The 21258-nt window shown below is 37.5% G+C and overlaps 1 protein-coding gene across 7 annotated transcripts in view; it reads right to left on the bottom strand.

Moving 5' to 3' along the window:
* The window catches only part of LOC111855210 (sodium channel protein type 8 subunit alpha-like), a 71023-nt gene extending 51972 nt beyond the window's left edge, over positions 1-19051 (bottom strand). For all 7 annotated transcript variants that reach the window (XM_072702324.1, XM_072702326.1, XM_072702329.1 and 4 more), the window contains exons 1-4: positions 18913-19051; positions 11711-12042; positions 1256-1373; positions 330-420 (exon numbers count right to left, since the gene is read on the bottom strand). In XM_072702324.1, coding sequence (XP_072558425.1) covers positions 330-420; positions 1256-1373; positions 11711-11986 — 485 coding nt within the window. In that variant the 5' untranslated portion in view covers positions 11987-12042; positions 18913-19051. The remainder of the gene's footprint in view (positions 1-329; positions 421-1255; positions 1374-11710; positions 12043-18912) is intronic.
* Between the last annotated feature and the right edge of the window lie 2207 nt (positions 19052-21258).

The following is a 21258-nucleotide window of genomic DNA, read 5'->3' as shown; positions in this document are numbered from 1 at the left end:
CAATGTTGTCTGAAATGTTAAATACAAATAGTCAGTGTCAGACATGTTTGCCAGAAATATATTTCATGGGGTGTCCAACAATCCCCCCTCTATAATTTTACTACCTAATTTTCACATAGTATTGTGATTATTCCAATTTGTTAATCATGAAACATACAAAATGCACATAAATGCACTGAATATAGGTAAACCTATGTTATTTCAATGAGTTAATCCATGTTCAAGACACAGGGGACAGGAGATTTCAGGTGATGCAGACTTATGTCACAACTGCTGTACAATTCTTTCAAAAGTCAAATCCAGGAAATCATGCATTGATAGGTACTTACTCCACTTGTTTGGACCATTCTGGAGGATTGCTAAAAGTCATGAACACACAGTTGGTCAAAATTGTACACATAATGATCATGCTGAATAATGTGAGGAAGGTTAAGGAAACCACATCATCTGAACTGGAAAGAAAAACATAAAACACACAACCAAAAAACAACCAGATTAAGAGTTTAACCTCATTCCAGCTTGCCTCTGAATCTATAACATACCCTGTTACCTAAATATGATAATCAATTATAATTTTGCATGAATAACTTTTCCATTTAAATATTGGATACAATGTTTTCAGAAGCTAATGTATTGTATGCCCTGCCTGCTATAGAATTATAAATCATTTACTGTAAAACTGACTGAATTTGAAGGAAAATGCACTTCACGCATTACCCCACCAAATAAAATCTTTCTGGCTTGGTCATGTCATAGGCAAAAGGAAAAAGGCAGGATGCAATGAAAATATAAATTCTTCTGTAAAACTATCGAAAATATCTCTGAAAATTCCAAAGGATTCCTTACTAAAAATTTAACCAAGTAAGAGGTTGATATCCGAGCTGTAGAATCTCTGGTCAATCTTACATAGATCAGACACTAAGAACGTTAGAGTCACCTAACCCTAACCCCAACCCTAACCCCAACCCTAAAACCTAGATGGATAGATAGCACTACAGTTCCATTTTTCAGTTTGGGGTGAACTGCCCCTTTAACATCATTCAAATCAAGACCCAGCATATGGTGTATTGTAATTCTAATTACTCATTAAACACAGAAGTGAGGGATCTTCCTAATACAATACATAATTCCTTAGTATGACCTCAGACTTAAGCTTTTCTCTTCATATACAAATTCCCCCATTCATTATCTTGGGCTTGGTGTAACTAACACAACATTTAACATTTTAGCAACATTAACCATTTGAAAGGATATGAATGTATCAAAATTTTAATAGCTATTCGCCTAACAATATTAAAAGGACTTATGAAGTACAAGGCAGGTGTGGCACTAAAACGGAAGATTGTTTTCCCTTTATTGATCACTATAAACGTCTGTGGAGAGAGAGAGAGAGAGAGAGAGAGACAAATAAACATTAAACATGTCAAAATATCAATTTTACATCCACATGCTTAAGTCTTATGCATAACATACATTAGTTCCTTCAGCTGTATTATTTCAGATGTCCTAAATCATATATGAAAAATGAATAATTAAATAATATGCAGGTCTCAAAGATTTCAGGAATAAATAAAAGGAATGCAAAAATAAAGAATAGGGACTACATGTGCAGAAAAGTCTTAAACAAGACCCGAAAAGATGCACATGACATCAGTAATTCTGTTATTAAATCTTATAACAAGCATGAATGAAATTTTAAAGAAAACAGGAATTGCTCAAGTGTTTCTCGACAAATCTTACAGAACACAGCCAAAGTGTTTTTTTCCATGGCATGTCTTCATGTTTATTGACGCCACTAATCCTCTGTTATATGAGAAATAATCAGGCTATAATGTCAAAAGCCTGTTCAATATTGTTTCAATGTTTTTCTGGAATCTTTTTTTTTTTTTTTTTAAATCTGGAATAACAGTTCTTTTAAATCCCCACAATCAGAAACTCCCTTTATTGACTAAACTAGACGCTTGTCAGAAGGACAACAATGTATTCCTCTGTCACCTCTACCCCCATCTAATTCCTACCCCCCAACCCCCAACTTTTACAATCTCTAGCCCCCCTACACACTATCTCTAAACCTCTCCAAAAAAATCCTCATTAAAAGCCCAACTGTGTGTGACTTGTCTCAATGTAATCAGGTTCACCAGATCTGCATTCATGGCTGTCCTTTCCTGTACCCAATTTCTCTGGCCCTATATCATCACCTGCACTAGTAGTTCTCAAAATTATCAATTCAATTAAATTTCCAGAGGATAAAATTTGTTCTAATATTTTTTAATAAACTGGGTTATGGATTGCTATTTAGTTAGGTAGGTGTGTGTGTGTGTGTGTTTGGGGGGGGGGTTCCCCCCACAATAAACCAGACTGACACTAATAAGCCGGACTGCCACTGATAAGAATTGCCAGAGGTGGGGGGTAGCAACAAAAACAATATTAGAAATACTTCTTGACTATTTTAGCACATTCAGAAAGTCATCTCTCCCCCCACAGAAACAAGAGTCAAAACTGCCTTTTTCTTTGCTATCACGACATGCAAAATATGCATTGGCATTTCCTCATTAAATCTAAGCATATTTATGTCCTTCAACTGTACCTTAGCACCTTAATGTATTTACATATCTCAACAATGTGCGATGGTAATATAAAGATTACACATTAATAGTTTTGCACCAATAAGGAAATTTCTGGCCAATAGTGATAGCTAATTATTATTTCAAAAACTGACACCATTTGTTTGAGAGGTTCTGCTTAAATAGGTTTAAAGGGACACTCCACCAAAATAAATTTAAAAATAAATAAATTACATTCCAAAAATATGAAAAAGCATTTATGTTTTGGTAAGAAAACACCAAATCTGCCATACGACAACAGTCCCAGAGCACTATATTTTATAACTGCATACATCTTACATATTTATATTTCTAACAGAGAAGGGCTCATAATGTGTGATAAACGCCATAATTTTCTGTGTCACATATTTTGGTTTTGCACTGTCTGCGCTGAATTTTCTTCTGCTATCAAACACTTGTGCTCCTGACAGACCAGTGTTACTTGGCGGTAATGTGGCCATCTTCACTGAAACAGCTTTTTTTTCAGGAACTCTTCATACTTTTCACTGTCTCGCCCTTAGGTGAGCAGTCAAATTTGTTGGGTTGAAATGTTTATTAGTAGATCCTCCCCATTAAATTTTTACAGAGCAAGGTTTGCTAAATGCATTTCTAACGTCGTTTTTGCCAATGTTAAAATAATTCCATACAGCAGACATTTCTCACACTGTTTAATACGCGAGTGTACAAAACAATACGGGTTACCATGTTAAACGGAATTATCGGCAGTAAATATCGCCTCATTTTTAACCATTGGCCAATGGCCGATTGTTGCTGTACCGATAGTTGGCCGATACAATCGGTGCATCTCTACATATTATGCACACGCAATTGTCATATCTCAAGGACTGTGATAGTCAACTGGATTGAGACCCTCAATAAGTTACGCTAAAACATGTTTACTTCGTCATAGGAAACAAAACTTAGCAAGTTTTGCAATTTTAATGAGTGTTCCTTATTTATTAATAGCACATCTTCTTATTCTCTATCTCTCTGCATATTTTTATTGAATTTATTGTTTTGTGTATCTGCCTTTTTTTGTCATGAAAAGTATGTTTAAATTGTATGCTTGTACACCGAAACAAAGTTCTTTTAGTTTGAACATAGCAAACAAAAGGATTCTGATTATAGGTTTAAAAAGGTTACTCCTACTGCTTTGCATGAGCTCTGTATGTGCTCTCCAAGACATCTACATTCTCCTGGCTGTTGGACTCACTCATAGACCGTGTGGTACATTTGTGAGAGACTAAACAAAAATGAGTGAGGAGTAGAAAGGCGAACAAGAACTGGTCACCAAGAGGCATTCATCTTCTGATGTATGGAAATATTTTGGATTCCAAAGACGATATTGAGCAAATTTAAAGTGATTTATCAGCACTGCTTTGTGTCTGTTAACACAACTCATAACATCAACTTATTTGACAGATTCTATTCACAGATCATAACAAGTTCTATTTGGTTATAGCTTTTTCAATTTTCAGCTACTTTTTCTTGAATAAATATCACATTATTGCATAAATTTTAAATATGGCAATGTGATTTTTTTTTTCTAATATCGTTTAGCCCTACTTCAGATCCTTGAAATCCATAGTGTATACACATCTGTTGACATTAAATAATACAGGGAAATTACCATAAAGATTTAATAAGAGGCTGCATGCAACACCTTCGTTTCCTTGTGCTTTTATAAAATGTCCCATGCATTAAGGCTTAAAAATATTAAGTACAGGATGCCCAGGTGAGAAGCACTGGAGGGAGATTTGGAGCAGTACATTAAATCTGCCACTAACCTGTCAGAGTGCTAGCACAATAACCCATCCATCCATTTCCTGTAACTGCTTGTCCTATTCAGGTTCACGGGGGGTCTGGAGCCTATCCTGGAGGCTACGGGCACAAAGCAGGGAACAACGCAGGATGGGGCGCCAACCCATCACAGGTAATACTCACACATGCACACCTCAGCATGTTTTTATACTGTGGGGGGGACCTGGAGGAAACCCCACGATGACATAGGGAGGACATGCAAACTCCACACACATGGAGCCGTGGTGGAGACTCAAACCCTAGTCCCATAGTTCATTGTTTTATCTACAGAATTCATAATTTTGTGGTAATATTCAATCACTTCCCTTGCCCCAGTATGGCTGAAAAATTATTAAAAACATGACTGGATACAACTGAACTGTCTGAATCTACTCCGCCCATTAACAGTTGACACAATGGCAATAGAAAGCACTCAGTAGCCTGCACAAGTGTACGCTGCCAGCAGTAAGACAGGAAGCAGCACGCGGAGTATTCAAGGAGGAGAACGCGTTACCATTTTGAAACAGCTTCCATTTACAAGCAGAGCACACTCCCTCACTAGCATAAAATATGAGGGAAGTGCACAAATGCATGTTCACACGTGACGCAAAACACTAGCAATTTGTGGATTAAACGGCATTTAATTTCTGCTAAGCTACTGAAAATTTCACAATTCACAGTGCAGCAGTAAAGAGGGAGGTGAACAAGCAGGCGGAGGCACTGCAGCAACATTAGATGAGAGAGAGGAGAGGCAGGTGTGCGGGGGGGGGCGGTGGTCTGGTGGCGCGAGAGCTGCACCAGCACCTCCATGTCAGGCTGTGTCAGACACGGCCTCCTCATTCCTACCTCATTCCTCCTCATACTTCCTCGAGGAAAAGGCTGCTCTGCATGCCAGTGTTTGGAATTCACCATTGGGCCCGATTGCTTCTTAAACCAAAGGTTATTCTGGTCCATAGACTCACCCCGATCGCTGTGTGAGCACAATCCCCAGAAAGAGCACATTAATCTGGCAAGGCCTTGATTTATATCCCCCGCATGGCCAGGAGGGCTGAAATGGAGGATGGGCCACTTGTCTGTGTTCCCACCTCCCGCTTTAAGTGCGTCAGCTTGCTTGCACTGCTCCCCACATTAGAACTAACATATGAAATCTCAACCCTAGGTGGCCCCTCAGTGTAGGTGCCAAACCATATAAAAAAAACCAAAGACACACACACGCCTACCTGAAGATATTCCACAATAGCTCATAATTTCTGTGCTTTTAAAGCAGGGGTGTCACTCGAGATTCTGGGCCCCAAGAAAGCTCCCAACCCGGACCAATTCAATTATGTTAAAAATTTTTAGGGCCCCTGAGGAATCATCCTACCGTTCCCACCCTTTACAGCGTCCTTCCTTTAAAGGCTTTACATCAGATGTTAATAGCAGTTAACGCAACGTAGTGCGGATGCCCCCTGGATCCTGGAATTATCCTCTTGAATCTAAACCACCTAAAATTTACCTTCAATTCAGTCATCACCCATCACTGCAAAATATTTTTTAAATATATATTTAAATATATATTTTATATATAATTATATATAAAATGGCCAGATTTATTTTGCAAAAAAACAAAAGATACTACTTACCCAGTTAGACTATGATGCCTTTATTACTTGAAGTACGGCACATTCATATCACCAGCTAATTAAGTACGGTCTGTTCCACTTAACTAACTTTATCCGCAGATTTAATTGTGTTTCACATTTACTTCTCATATTCATTAATGCTTGCATTTAGGCTGTCCTCACTGTCCATTTAAGGCAGAGGTTCTCAAACTGTGGGTCGCGACCCCCCCAGAGGTCGCCAAACAATTGGGAGGGGTCTCAAGATGATTTTCTGAATCTGCTAAAGTTTGTAATCTATTTTTGTTGGTATCCCACTCCCGTTCCACAAATGTTGCCCCCGCTTAACAAATTTCATTTTTAAATGTTTGTGGGAGGACTTCAGACAAAAAGTTTGAGGACCACTGAATTAAGGTGATTAAGTCAGAATGATTCCATCCAGCTACACGTGCAGGAAAAGAAAAGCCCCTAAACACAGATGTAGCAGTGGGCTGGCAAACGAGCAGAATCAGACACATTGTAAAAGGCCCATCACATTAGATCCCTGAGAGGAGGGAAATGTACTGGTTTACTTTAATGAGAACTTACTCTAGAAGTGAATATGACAAAAGCTTAATAAGGAAACAAAATGGCTTTTCACAAATTATCTGAGACAGTTAAACACAGCAGCAACTGTTTCAAAATGAATCTCATACATTCATCAAATCCTCGTAATAAAGCAGCAAAAAACAGATATGAATATTTGACTTGAATACTGAGATGACTGAATACTGAGATGACTGAATACTGAGATTACTGAATACTGAGATGACTGAATACTGAGATGACTGAATACTGAGATGACTGAATACTGAGATTACTGAATACTGAGATCTCACAGAACAGGGGTGCCAAAGTCAGTCACTGAAAGGGCCATATTAAAAACCACTAATGAATCTATGGGCCAACCAGCAATTAAACATGTACTCATGTGACTCATTTATATTTAACTGATGCTTTTATCCAAAAAGGTTTATAGTAGAGGGAGAAGGTCCAACTTATGTATGCTTCCTGGGATTGGGACTCCCAAACTACCGAACTCTGTCGAGCTAAAAAAGACCTACTGATGCATTACTAAATTATGCTTTGGTTTAACACACTCACAAAATGCTCAATCGAGCTCCTGATGGCATGGTGAGAAAACAGGAGACAAATCATGCCCCATATTGATTCAAAATGGGACAGCATTTTATTTTCAATACGGGGCAATCGCACAGTATACAGGACAAGTGCAAACTCTTATCCTCGAGGTTATCAGGAGACTTAATTGCATGACTTCACTGACATGTTCCTTTTCACAATAAAAAACTGAACAAAAACACTCTTAATTACAGAATACGCACAGGATTAGCCACAATGAATAAGAACAGTATCTACAAATCAAAGTATTTTTAACTCTTGGGTCTTTCACTTAGAGTACACTAATTCCTTGCCCTAAAAATAACGAAGATTATTGCCGAACAAGAAACTCTATTTTTCCTGATGGCTGAACTCATGTTTTGAACGGTTAAACATCCTTAATTGCACTCCTTTTTCAGACATATGCATATATACAGTTAAGAGCTGAGCTTGGTGTCCCAGTACGCAGTAAAGCCATTTATCCAGCAACCCTGGAGCACTTTGTGTGATAAATTTTAGCCAAATGAAAATACCGCTATCTAAAGACAATATTATTACAAGCCTACCTTGCACGCTCTCTGTACCTCTCCAAAAATACACATAGCATGTTTAAAGTCTCCCACAATTAATTTCCGCTCCCCATGATACATTTTGCTGACCAGCTACCGGACTGCTACGGATAAAATTTGCTGAACAGGGAAGCTAGCGACAAAAATCAATATTAACTTTATTATACAATATTCAGAAAATCATTGCACGCCCCATAGTTGTACAATCACTGACCTGTGCAGTGTTTCTGGGAAGTTTGGAAAAAGATCCATGAATAGGTTTAGATGGCAGATGTGTGTGTTCACATAATGGCAGCTGCAGCTTCCATTGTTTTCTCTATGCTGCCCTCTGCCCAGCAGCTCCAATTTTGGGTTGATTTGGGGTCTATCATGGGGAATATTTTCAGGTGTAGGTTTCCATATAATAACCCATATAATGTTTTTGTGAAATGGTAATAATATCCACAAAGATCAAATATGGTGATAAGAACAAATGCAGTTCTCCTGGTCAGAAGGTTAAGCCTATTTTCGACACATCTTTCTCTTTAAGTGCTGCTGCTTCAATTTTGGTGAAATTTGTCTCAAAATTTAAAGAGGTTCAGATCTTCACCCTTTCAACATGTCTGCAAAGGCTGAAAAAGATCTGTTAAAGACTAGCCGTTTTTTGCTATCCCTGTGCCGCGCTACTTCAATTTGGGGGCAATCAGCCTCAGAATTTGATCATTGTTGGTCATCCCTACCATGTGCCTACAAAGTTTGAAAAATATCCATTAAATATTTTCAGGGTCACTTTGACCAAGACCAAGTGTCCTCTGCAGTTGCCCTTTCCTTCCTTTGCTGCCACGCAGCAGTCTAGGTCTTCATATAAATCAAGTTTTTATGAACCAGTAATAATGTCCATCGAATAGTTTTTCACTTATCACATGTCAAATGTCATCTGCTTTCACCCTCCACCCTCCCCTTTGCTGCCACTAACCAGCTTGGCTTCAGTTTTGGGGGAATCTGCCTCAAAATGTGACCAGATCCAGTTGATTACTTATCCAGTGTCAAAAAAAGGTTGAAAAAGACCCTTCAGATAATTTTTGAGTTATTGGCTTAACAGGATCAATTGTCAAAACTGCCCTTCTCTTTGCTATCACTATGCAGCACTACTTCAACTTTGGTGTGATCTGTCTCACAATTGAATCAATTCCAGTTCTTCACCCACAGACAGTCTCAGCAAAGTTTGAAAAGATCTATTATATACTTTTTGAGTTATCGACTTTACAGCATGAAATGTCTGAAATGACCCTTGTCTTCTATCACTATGCTGGGGCGATCTGTCTCAAAGTTCTATCAGTTCTAGTTCATCACCTGGTCCCAAAAGCATATATATTCCCTTTCCAGGAAATACAATAACCCCTGTAGTCATGAGAAACAGTAACAGAAGATGATGTAGTTATAGTGTTCAAAATGTTTTGTGGCTAGGTAAAACCTGACAATTATTTTAGGGTAATTTTATTTAAAAACAGAGACTATTTATTGACTGGTTTAAAATGGAACACACAGCTTTACCTCAATGATACTGGATATTTGGTACCCCCACCCCCCATAGAATTGTGGTCACTTTAAACAGTACTACATAGAGATAAAATCATAAAGCAGATAAGATAATGTCACATGTCCAGGAACCTGTCCAGCTGAATCTATCCCAAAACCTGGATGATGGTGCTTCCTCCCAGCACCCTGTACCAGGTATTCAGTGTTCCTGATTGGCTGGGAGCTGGGAGGGAGCAAAAATGTGGACTGTCAAAGCAAAAACGTGGACAGCCAACCACAGACTTCAACAGGCTCAAAAGACTTCTACCAACACTTTCCTGTGCCAAAGAAAGGAATATAATCAACTGAGAAAATAATATAAAATCTGTAGATCATAAATTCTAACATCACACTTCAGATTCACACTCAAAAATCTGAAACACTGGAAAAGTGACTCACTAACAAGACTCCAGAAATGTCCATAAAGATGTCCAAAGAATAATAATGTTATCTGTTGGCAAGTTGAACCACATTACAACAAATTACGACAACTTTTATTGCCACCCCCACCACCCCCCACCCCTCCCCCATCTGGGCGACAATTACACCAACATAGAAAACAACAGGGCCCTCAGACAATTCAAACAGTCTAGTGGCCTTTGACCACATTAATGTGCAGATATTAAGGTTTAGGAATTAAGGACCTTATTTGCGAGTGGGAGTTCAGCTAGACTGTTTGGGTGGATTTAAAGTTGTTTTTGTTTTTTTTTTTAAAAAAAGGATAATGTCAGGTAACAGAAAGGCTAATAACCAAGGACTGTGATGGGTACAGGGGTCTGTGTGCATTTACTGGGAAAGAGAAAAGGAAATCAAACTTCATATTAAGACAAAAAACAGGGCCATCGAGGGAAAGGTCTCTGAAATTCAGTTTACCCCATACCAGAACATTCATGTTTTCCTACATCTAATACTTGTATTGTCAGATATTAATGTCAGTCTTTATCTATTTAAGTATCTCCTGAATTGATGCTGGACACACAAAATAATGCAATTACCTAATTTGTTTTGTCCAACACTGATGGATTGAACTGTTGTCTTTGGTATCTACTAAACTTCCAAGGACCCTTACCAGTTACTGCTTGCGCTGTGACACAGGCTAACCATACTGGCAGCCCCACTGCAACCTTGTCGCTCCAAATCATTATCTTTGTCTTACCCTGAAGCTGCTAGCCATCTGTCTGACTTGTGACCTGATGCCCCACAGCAAGCACCCATACATTCCATAAGCTGTCCTACCTACTTTAACCAAACTCATGTATCTTTATTTCTCAAGTACCTGGGCAAAACAAGCACTTTGTATTAAAAAACTCAACAAGAACATTAATATAGTAGACAAAGAGCAGAGTATTACTTTTACCTGTAATAAACGAGTTCTTCTAAAATAATTAATAAAATTCAGTAATAAGTTAATATTAAATAAATAGACCAGAAAGGACATCACTAGGCTTATTGCATGCCCATAGGGATCCAGTAAGACTGGCCCTGTTAAACACTCATGCTTGGAATTCCTTGAAATATCAAGACATATTATTAGAAAGACTTCTGAAAATACAGATCCCAGATGTCAACTGTTTTGTGCAACCAAGAGACGTGGGCTACCTTCTATGTAGTAATCTCATGGCTCAACCATTAATAATTGCTCCCCAGTCTTGGCATTGATGTTGCGACTGCATGTTGCCTGTTGCCTGTGTCCTTCCTGGTTCTAGTTCCTCTGTTCTGATCCCCTGAGATGATGTTTATTTCAAATCTTTGTTCCTTTTGTTTAATAAAGCCCCTTTTGTTTGGTTACTGCGCCTGCTCCAGAGTCCTTCCCCCCTTGCGTCGTGACACACATGGAGGTGATGTTAATTGAATTGACGTATTCTTAAAAATTAGAACATAATTGTGCCCAGAGATTGAAACATGCAAAAATATTTATTTATTTGCTAAGCTTCCCGTGAAAATTAAGCTCAGGTTTAAAATCTACTAGATTCATTCCTACTTTCTCTGTACTAACCAATTACTGTGCGATGCAGCTGACCTAGTTCTTATCTACAACTGATATTTCTAAAGATAACATACATATTCTGCTAGACCTATAAAAATCAGCTGAGTGTCCGCAGAACTGGAGCTTGGGAGTCTTTAGAACAAGAGATCTTTAAGTACCCATGACGCCTTAATGCAGAAATCAGATTTATGACATGGGACATTTTGAAACATAAAGCACATTTCAGAAAACTATGGCAGGTGTTTCAGAAATTTACAAACAAATAAATAAATAAGAATAATTTCCCGATAAAAAACTGACCACGCCCACCCTTCTCATCCCTGCCCATTGCGGGTAGGTATCTCTTTTACAGTTGATTCATGGAACATTTGGCGTTTGGGAGTGTTGTGGATAGATGCAGAATAAAACAACCAACCAGAGTTGAGAAAGTACACTCACTTTTTCATTTATGTAGAATGGGTCCAAGTCCTCCAGTGGCACTGCCACCATCCGGGAGGGAATGTCCCCATAAATAAAAGGCAGGCTTCGGCCTGCCTCAAGGTCGCTGTTGGGCTTAGGCTTGTTTTCGTCGTCATCGTCTCGGTAACTACTGTCAGGTTTAGGAGGCTTCTTATTTTTCTCCTCAGCGATGCGTTTCTCGATGTTAGCCAGAGATTCTGGGGTGAACTTCCTGAAGCTGTCTGGTCCTGGTGGTGCAATAAGGGGTGCAGCCATGTTTTCATCCTGCAGCAACTTCTCCTTCAGTTATGCAGCATCCAGGATAGCTAGTTCTGAGAGAGGGAGGTAAACAGAATCCAATTGAGAAAAAGAAACAGCTAGACGAGCAGTATCACATTTCCCAGTGTCCAATCATTACATGATTTAAAGGGCATAATTATACACAAATATACACAGAGAAAACATTCAGGCCATTAAGAAAATAAAGTTTTCCATTTATGAACGTGGATAATACAAAACACTATGGCTAGACTATGGTCTTCATCAAGCTGGGTAACCAATTTCAATTTGAATAAAATTATGTGTACCTGCTATTTTTATGCTGGTGTAGATGCAATATTCACTATATGTATTATGTGTACTTAGATATAGTCATTTTAGTGAGTCAGCCATATGGGTTATCATACCCATCTGTAGTGCTGGGACAATCCATCGATATATTTGACATTTGTCGATTACACAAATACGTCAATCAGTGTGGTGTACGTCAACAGCAGTTTTGTGTTGGAGTCCACCTTAGTGAAGCCTGAGTCAAGACCATGTATTTACCAAATCAAATCCAAATCAAGACCAAGTCGAACAGGGTGGAGCCTTAAGGGTGATTTATACTTATGCATCGAATCGATGCCATAATTACGGTGTAGCCGCATTCCCTATGCTGCATCTCTCCAGAAATGTAACTACACCTCGTGGCAATGCAGACCACAAGAAGTGTGATTGGTCTGCTTGGTAGCATTCATTTTTTATGGGAGCAAAGAAAGTGTACAGCCCAGAGGTACTTATGTCGCTGATTGAAATTGAAGTGCTTTTTATATCTCGCTTGAAATAATCCACCCTAGGCATTGTAGCCACAGGTCTACAAACACTCATGAAGACATCACCAATTTTACATACCTTCATTAAGTTTATTCGTACTTTACAAGGCTAGAAAAAAAGTAAAAAGGAGTATTGCTTTAGAAGGGAAAATGCATAAAAACATTTTTCATATTTGTCTATGAGAACTGAGGAGCAGCACAAACATAACCAGGACTCAATAATTTGATACTTTGTTCAATGTTAGTTTTTTCTGTTTCAATCGCATGATTCAACAATTGAATATTGCTGCCTTCCATTTGCCTCTGAGGTTGCTAGTTGGATCTGGGAATGACATCACACCTGAGTTAACTGTGTTCAAGTATAAGTCGGAAAGCCATCATTTAGCAATACCAGAGACCTATCTCAAAAAAATGGATTTCTTCTTGCTTACCCAAACAACAGATTTACCCCAATTTAAATGGCCTTTATCTTCGTTCACTTACATTTAGCCCAGACTACCTTAAATCCGACAAGTCATCCGGCTAAGCAAGAAACCCTGCTTTCTGAAACTTGCCCCAGTTCAAGGCTGGTTTACTGTTAGCAATATCAGATAATAACAATGTATTACGTGATATTTTGCATACAAACACCGTAGCAACATGTCCTCAGATAACGGTTGGACGGTTGGACCAATTTAATGATACACAAACAAGACATAAGTGCAAATAAATTGTATATAACTACAGCTTTCACTTCTGTTGATAAAGGGTGCAGCCATCTTAAATTCTGAGGTTGGGTTTGACTTTCCGAGTCAGAAATCTGAATTCAAAAACCATAAACTGAACATTAAAATACTTCAGATTTCATTTTAAGTATTTTATGAATATTTATTTAAAAACATAGAAATAATAAATTTCAACCAACAAATATATGATTTGTTAAACACAAAGGTAACAGAAACACACCTCCACTACATCCTGTAGTAACTTCACTGTAACATTACTGCATCCTGTAGTAACTTCACTGTAACATTACTGCATCCTGTAGTAACTTCACTGTAACATTAGTGCATCCTGTAGTAATTTCACTGTAACATTACTGTATCCTGCTGAACACATTTAAAATTGGTTCTGGAGTCAAGGAATATACATAAAGCAATACCAACTTCCTTTAGAAGGCTTTTTTATTCATCCAACTTTTTATTAAACATGCACACAATGTAGCAATAGACAAAGTGCATGCATAACTATGTAACACTATGTTTGAAAATTGTATTATGATTGGGACTCACCACACTACAACAACAACATATTGCTTTTCAAAAATACAAGCGCTGTGACCATTTTATTCCTTAACATGTCCAATGGAATCTAATTATAATGGGTTCACAACATTTTTACAACTGTGTAGCTAGTGGCTACCATCAGGAAGCCCACCATCATTGATTTTAAAAGATGCCAAAACATAGCAATGTATCACCTAACTTTTAATGTATATAGTCAGAAGGTGGTGTGTGACTCAGCAGGTTAAGACTCCTGGGTGAGAAACAATTCTCGTTTGATTCTGTTCCCAGTAGATCTAACACATCACCATTATGGCTTTGATGGGGAGACTGGGGACAATTGTTGAAGAAGGTCAATTATTGAGCAGACCTTTAACACACTTAAAAAATCAGATTAAAAACATGAATTTCACACATGCGCAATAACTGTCTGTCACGTTTAAAGGTACTATTTTCTTGGAATTTAAGTATCTTAAAAGTCCCTTCAACAACTGACCTATGCTTGGGGTAGTATTATAGTAGTAGAATTTTGGGAATAGATTTTTTTTTTTTTTATTTATCAGTGCAATTTATTATGGGGGACCTACGGAAGGCAAATTTTATTGCCAAGCTATCAGAATACAGGAATAGAGACCATATGCAGCACTCAAACAAAAGCAGTGGAGGTAAACTTCAAACAGATTTTTAAACGTATAACTCTAGAAAATCTTGAAAAGGAATAATCCTTAAAGTTGCAAAGCATACTAGGTTTTTTCCCTGTGACAGAGTAAAAATGTTTTAGCAAAACTTAACCCTCCATGTTATAATGTCTGGACAGAAGGTATGAAAAAGCCTATCGCAACGTAGCTGACTATTGCGGTCCTTGCACTGTACGAACTGCATATGCATAAAATACGATGTTGGTATTAATATCTCACACCACCCAGCCATAAAATATACTTTAGCCATTGTTCCAATTCAATACATGAAAGCCTGGGAAAAAGTCTGGGAATATTTTAAAGAAAAAAGAAACAGTACAGTAGTGGTACACCGACTGATAACGATAATCAATATATTTTGGTCTGTTATCACTGATACCAATAACTGGCTAACTTCTGAGTCACTTGGGGGGAGGGGGGTGACACACCAATCTGCAGGCCAGATTAAATATGGCTATAACTATATACATGTAACATGTTGTAGGCCGGTACTTCACCTTTACGTGGTAAATGCACCAACAAAATCCATTGCCCTCCATTTTGGAAAATGGCTGACAGCCCACTGCAATCATCGCCATAATGTAGAGCTGTATTTTTACTTCCAGTGCTGCTAACTTTGAATATTGATAAAGTTTAAATATCGGACTGATGCCAGTATCTTGATTTATAACAAAAAACGACCAATACCGATATATTGTAAGCTGTGTTCAAGTGTTACTCAAACTGACCTTTACACTAATGCTGGACTGCTATAGAGATCTTATGTGTGTTTTTAAAATCAGATTTAAACTACAGTACTTTGTTACATCTCCAGTATTACCTGAACTTGAAGCTGCACAACTTAAAGTGTTGCTTGGACTGCATTACTACACACTGCACTACTTTTGTTGAATTGAACTACATTGGCTATTCGCCCTTTATTTCTGAATTCCAATTAATATTTTTTTTGGAAATTGCTTAGCTTGCAGATCTTATTACACTTTATTAGTCAATATAATGTCGATGGTAAGTGTTTAATGTTTACTTTTTGGTATTTAATTTTGAGATTAATTTATTGTCCTAAAATGAACATATGCTGATCAATCAACATAAATACATCAAGAACTGTATACAACTGCACTATGGACAGATTAACTAATAGTCACACAAACAGACTTCATCAGATAAATCTATGCCAAACCTGAACTGTCAAATCTGTCAGACCTGCTTCAGAAACTACCACAATTTCTACCCTCCATGGCACAAAACACCCATAATGGGAAAATACAGTAAATCACTGCAAATTTTACCCTTATTATGAATATTGATTTATATACCGGCATAGTTTTCCATTTGATGGCTTACTGAATTAGAAGCACGTATCTTCCTCCCCGGAAATATCTTAGCGCGAATCCACAGGTAACATGTTCATAAAAATAATTTAGATTTAATCTAACTGTTTTTCAAAATAAAGTTAATCAGGGAAACAAAGTCATCCAGATGCACTGCCATTCAAGGTGATTCAGGCTTCTTACCCAGTACCAGGTGCCATACTCCTCTAGTTATTCAGGTCCAAGTGTCAGTACTCCCGCTATTATTCAGTACCAGGTATCGGTACTCCCCTTGTTACCCAGTACCAGGTGCCGTACTCCCCGCATTATTCAGTACCAGGTGCCAGTACTCCCCTTGTTATTCAGTACCAGGTGCCGGTACTCCCCTTGTTATTCAGTATTAGATGCCAGTACTTCCCTTGTTATTTAAAAATATATGCTGGTTCTCCCCTTGTTATTCAGTACCTAGTGCTGGTACTCTGCCAGTACCAGCAGATATCAAGAGGTGCCAATACTCTGAAGAGGACAACAAAGAGGTGCTGGTACTGTGTACCGGTGAGTACCTGCAAATTTCAAGAACTCGTTTTAGACAAATCAGTTACAATAAAACCGAACATTACCCAAAGTGTTGTAAATGACAGAAAGTCTGCCACCAGTCAAACAGGAAATAGTGTTTATAAACAACTTCTTGATTTTTATGTCAGGAACCCGAACAGTAGACACATTAGTGCTAGCAGCTAAAATGCAAGGGAAAATTATAGCTTACATTAAAATGTGTTGAACCTAAGCTGACAAATGTAACTGCATCCATAAAACCTTCAAAATGACGAATGGAAGGTCCATATTAGACAAATATTCAAGTACCAAACTCAAAGGCTGTCAGTTAAACTCATTTCTTTCATTTATATTTTCCAATTAAAACAAATACATACAGTAGTACTACTGCAATAATCCATAAGGAGAATTAGGCCTGTCATTCTCTGAAAGGTACGTTCTCTGTTATAAAACGACAGCCGAATTTTATACAGACTTATTCTCAGTAGCATTGGTCGGGAACAAGCTAATAAAACTAGCGCGCTGTAGAAACCATCGACTGAGTGGCGCTGTCCTTTTCAGCACCAGGCACAGAGGCAATGAGTGAAATTCGCCAAAAGAAAATACATGCAGTACAATACTACACGATTAATATTTAAACAATATTTTGATAAAAAATATTTTTTTTAATTATTGAGTTGTTCTTAAATCACCAAATATGTATTTTAAATGACAAAATGTGTTTTCAGCAACAGACACCGTACAGGCATTTCGAAAGAGCATTTAACAGTTCATAAGCAGAAACCAGCGATCACCCCCCACCCCCCACCAGACACATACACACAAAACCTCAGAACAGGTCACAGTGATATATTTTCCGCATCCAAAATCTAAATAAATGTGTATTAGTGTATGCCATACAATCGTCCTACAAGCGGACCCACGTTATTACAGAAGCATGACCAATAAACGCTTACATGGTGTTTAATTAAATTCGAGCACCGTTTTCCTTTTATTTCGACCACACAGAAAAACGATGCACAACGCCTGAATAATTCGCCTGGTCGACCAACGTAAAAGCATATTCCCTTTAAAAACCAGTCATGCGTTGTTTTACTCTTTGCTTTAGCACATTAAGAATATCTTATATAACAACCACTTTCAAGAGCACGCAGACAGCGCCCGTTTATCTAAACTCAATGACACAATCGCATCACTCGGCCGTTCTACAGTCAGTTGATATTTCAATTACAGCTTAGTCCCCGCGGCGTTTCATGTAACATGTAAATGTCCGTTATTTTTTCTATTCTTATTTAAAATCCACTGCATTATTTTACGTGTAGCACAAAATCAATCAATTCGAGTCGTAGCTGGGAGGATTTTCCCTTGGAATTCGATGGAGGCTACATTTTCACATAATCTTTTAACCATGTTTGGCCACCCGTATTACCGATCAGTTTAAATCTATATAAGATAAAAACATGTTCGTACAAAACATAAACACATCAGTGTAAATTAGTCAATATGCGTGCGTGCACATCTATATATCTATAGCCTATCAATATATATGTATATATGCGACATATATATATATATACATATATATGCGTGTGTAATTATATATGTCTTACGTGTGTGTGCGCGACTGGCACACTCACTCACATACGGGCCACAGACTAAGAATTACAGCAGATACTGCAGTGGGTGGTTTCTCTCAGTGTTAAGATTTGTCTTTGGGGTAAAATCCAAAAAACGCAGTTAGGAACAAATAAACGTATGTGAAAAACACTATGCATAAAGTATATTGCGCATAATCCTGATAGTAATTAAGACTTCGCCTCGAATAAAAATATTTATACACTCCTTTTAAAATGTAACACTAGTGAAAATCTTGGCTCATTTGTCTGGTGTTTATACCCACAAATCACAAGCAACCACATCGAATTTCAACGACGCCCTACGTAAAAGGGCCAACACCCTGTCACTGTCTGCCTCTATATATATATATATATATATATATATATATATATATATATATATATGTACACACACACGCACTGCACACACACCCACACATACATACACACATACATAACATACATACATACAAACACATGCACCTTTCCGTACGAATTTCAGGTCGACACGTAATTTTCAATGAATTCGACATGCATTCACATTAAAGCTGTCAGAAGAAAAAACGAAGTGCTCTGCGACATTTTTATTTACGCTGTTGCAGGCATAATAAATGTATCACTTCGCCATAGAAGTATAACCTCTTTAATAAAGACAACAGCTACTTACTTTTCAGCATTATCAGATTTCCAGGAAACCACAAATGGAGTGCAGATATCGAAAAAATTGAAGAGAAACTGCAGTTGTCGCCATATTGTTGCTGCTTTCCTCCTTCTCAGTGCGTGCGGCTACCCTGCATAACTGAAGACTCTCAGCAAAATATTAGGGAGCGTCTGAAAATGCACTGAACAGAAAAGGCAATTTTATGGAAATGTGCAACATAACGGTTTTAAACATTATAAATGTTAACTAATCATATCACTATTAAAAAAGCACTACACCAATTCTTTAATATCGGTAATTTTATATGTTGCAAAAAAGGGGAGTCAATCAAAATCTCAGAAATGTCTCCACATGTAAACTGAAAAAGAAAGTTGAGTGAAAATCAAGGGCTGATGAGTACATATAGGCCTATTTATTTTTAATTATTTACTCTTTTCATCAATCCACTTTCCAACGACCTATCCAGCACAGCGTCACGGGATTATTTACTTTTTTATGGATAGCTGCTTCAACAAGCAAATGTTTTTTTTCTTCTGGAGATTAGCAACTACTACACAATGCGAAAGGTACTGAAATAAACCACAGGTGAAACACAAAAGGGAGACTACCATAAATTTAACAAGTTTGATAATGTTCATAGTCTGACAGACTAGCAAAATGAATTCATTTATCATATAGAACTGAAATGTTACTTTATTTGCCATTTGTATGGATACATAGGAATTCATTACTTTTCTCATATCACATTGTGCCCTTCTTTGAAATATGCACAATTGAGAACAAAGTTTGGGGTCAGAATACAGGGTCAACAATTTCTCTGGCACCCCTAGAACATTTTGGGGGTTGAGAACCTAATAGTGGTGTGACTCCTGTGCTGACCATAGGATTTTGTTTTCTGATCACAGGCACAGAGGCCTAACCCACAGTCCTACGCTGCCCATTCATAATGTTATGTCATTTAGATCAATTGCAATTTCAAATCACTACATATTCAGAAGGGCATAGATGTTTTAAGCTGACAACAACAATACTAAAAATGAATGACAGCATCAGCCTTAGTGTTAAAGAAAAACTACCACATTGCATAATAAAGCTCTCCATTGCCCATAAATTACATTATGCAGGATACAGGAAAAACAGCTTGGAAAATTACAATGGATAAAAAATGTAATTTTTATCATTGGTAATCACTGATGACATGCAGAGATGAGTCGAAACATTATGACCACCCCCATATAAAGTAAATTGGCAAGGCTAGTGGGGTGCCCTTGTTACTTAATGCTATTCGCTTCACATGGGGTGGTCATAATGTTTTGGCTTATCCCTGTACATATCGTTTTTGCATTACATACGTTATATGTGTATGTAATGATGATCTGCTTCATTAAGCTTTTCTCCTATAAAAATGTAGACAATCATAAATTAGCTCACACACAAGTATATGACAAAAAGTGGGACCAATTCTGACAAAATGACTAATTCAGATTTTTTTCTTGATTTTCAAACAATAACAATTGATGTAATTATTAAATGTAACTTCTGAAAGATTTATTGGATTTTAAAATGATTTTTCAGTGACCAAGCAATGTAATTTTTTACCATCTTCTTATTTTAAACTCTGTATACTGTCTTTCAAAATAATCAATGGAAATGCATCATTTACAAAAATGTTATTTACAGTGATGTCATGGAGGATGTTAAGGCTGGCAGCGAAGAAAGCTCAGTGTTTGAGAGATTTAGCTGCACTGTAAAAAAAAATCCTTTGATTTAACAGTAATATATAGGCAGTTGTAGACACCTGCATCCTACCGTATTTTTACTGTCTTAATACAGTGTTTTACATTAACAGAGTATTACATTAACACTGGAGTATAGTAGCATACTGTAAATGTGTTCTTTCCAGTATAATACTGCAGCTAGATTTGCCAGTAATATTCTGTACTTTTAATGGCACCTCTCTGTACGTTACAGTAAACTACTTTAATAGCTCACTTCATATTAATATTAATTACATCCACATATTCTAAATCTAGATCTGCATCCTAAATCTAATAATTACCGGTTCAGTCTAAATATTCTAAGCTCTGATAACTGCAAGCATAATAGAGAGACAAGTGACAGCTCGATTTTTGAGCATTTATTTGAAGGGGGAACTGACCAGACAATAAAATAAAATCTTCTCAAACTAAAAGAACAATTTTAGAAACACAATAAGTCTTTCGAGCTTTCAAGCCATCCAGGTGCCCAAGCTTACAACATTTTAAAAAGTCCCTAATTCCCCTTAATAAATGGGCAACTGAAAGGCCACAAAATTCTTCAAAAGAGTACCAACATGGGGATTCACAGTCATGT

This window comes from Paramormyrops kingsleyae, chromosome 18, assembly GCF_048594095.1.
Source record: "Paramormyrops kingsleyae isolate MSU_618 chromosome 18, PKINGS_0.4, whole genome shotgun sequence".
In the NCBI taxonomy this organism is placed as follows: domain Eukaryota; kingdom Metazoa; phylum Chordata; class Actinopteri; order Osteoglossiformes; family Mormyridae; genus Paramormyrops; species Paramormyrops kingsleyae.
The sequence above is the reverse complement of the archived record's forward strand: the minus strand, read 5'-3'. Positions and strand labels throughout refer to the sequence as shown.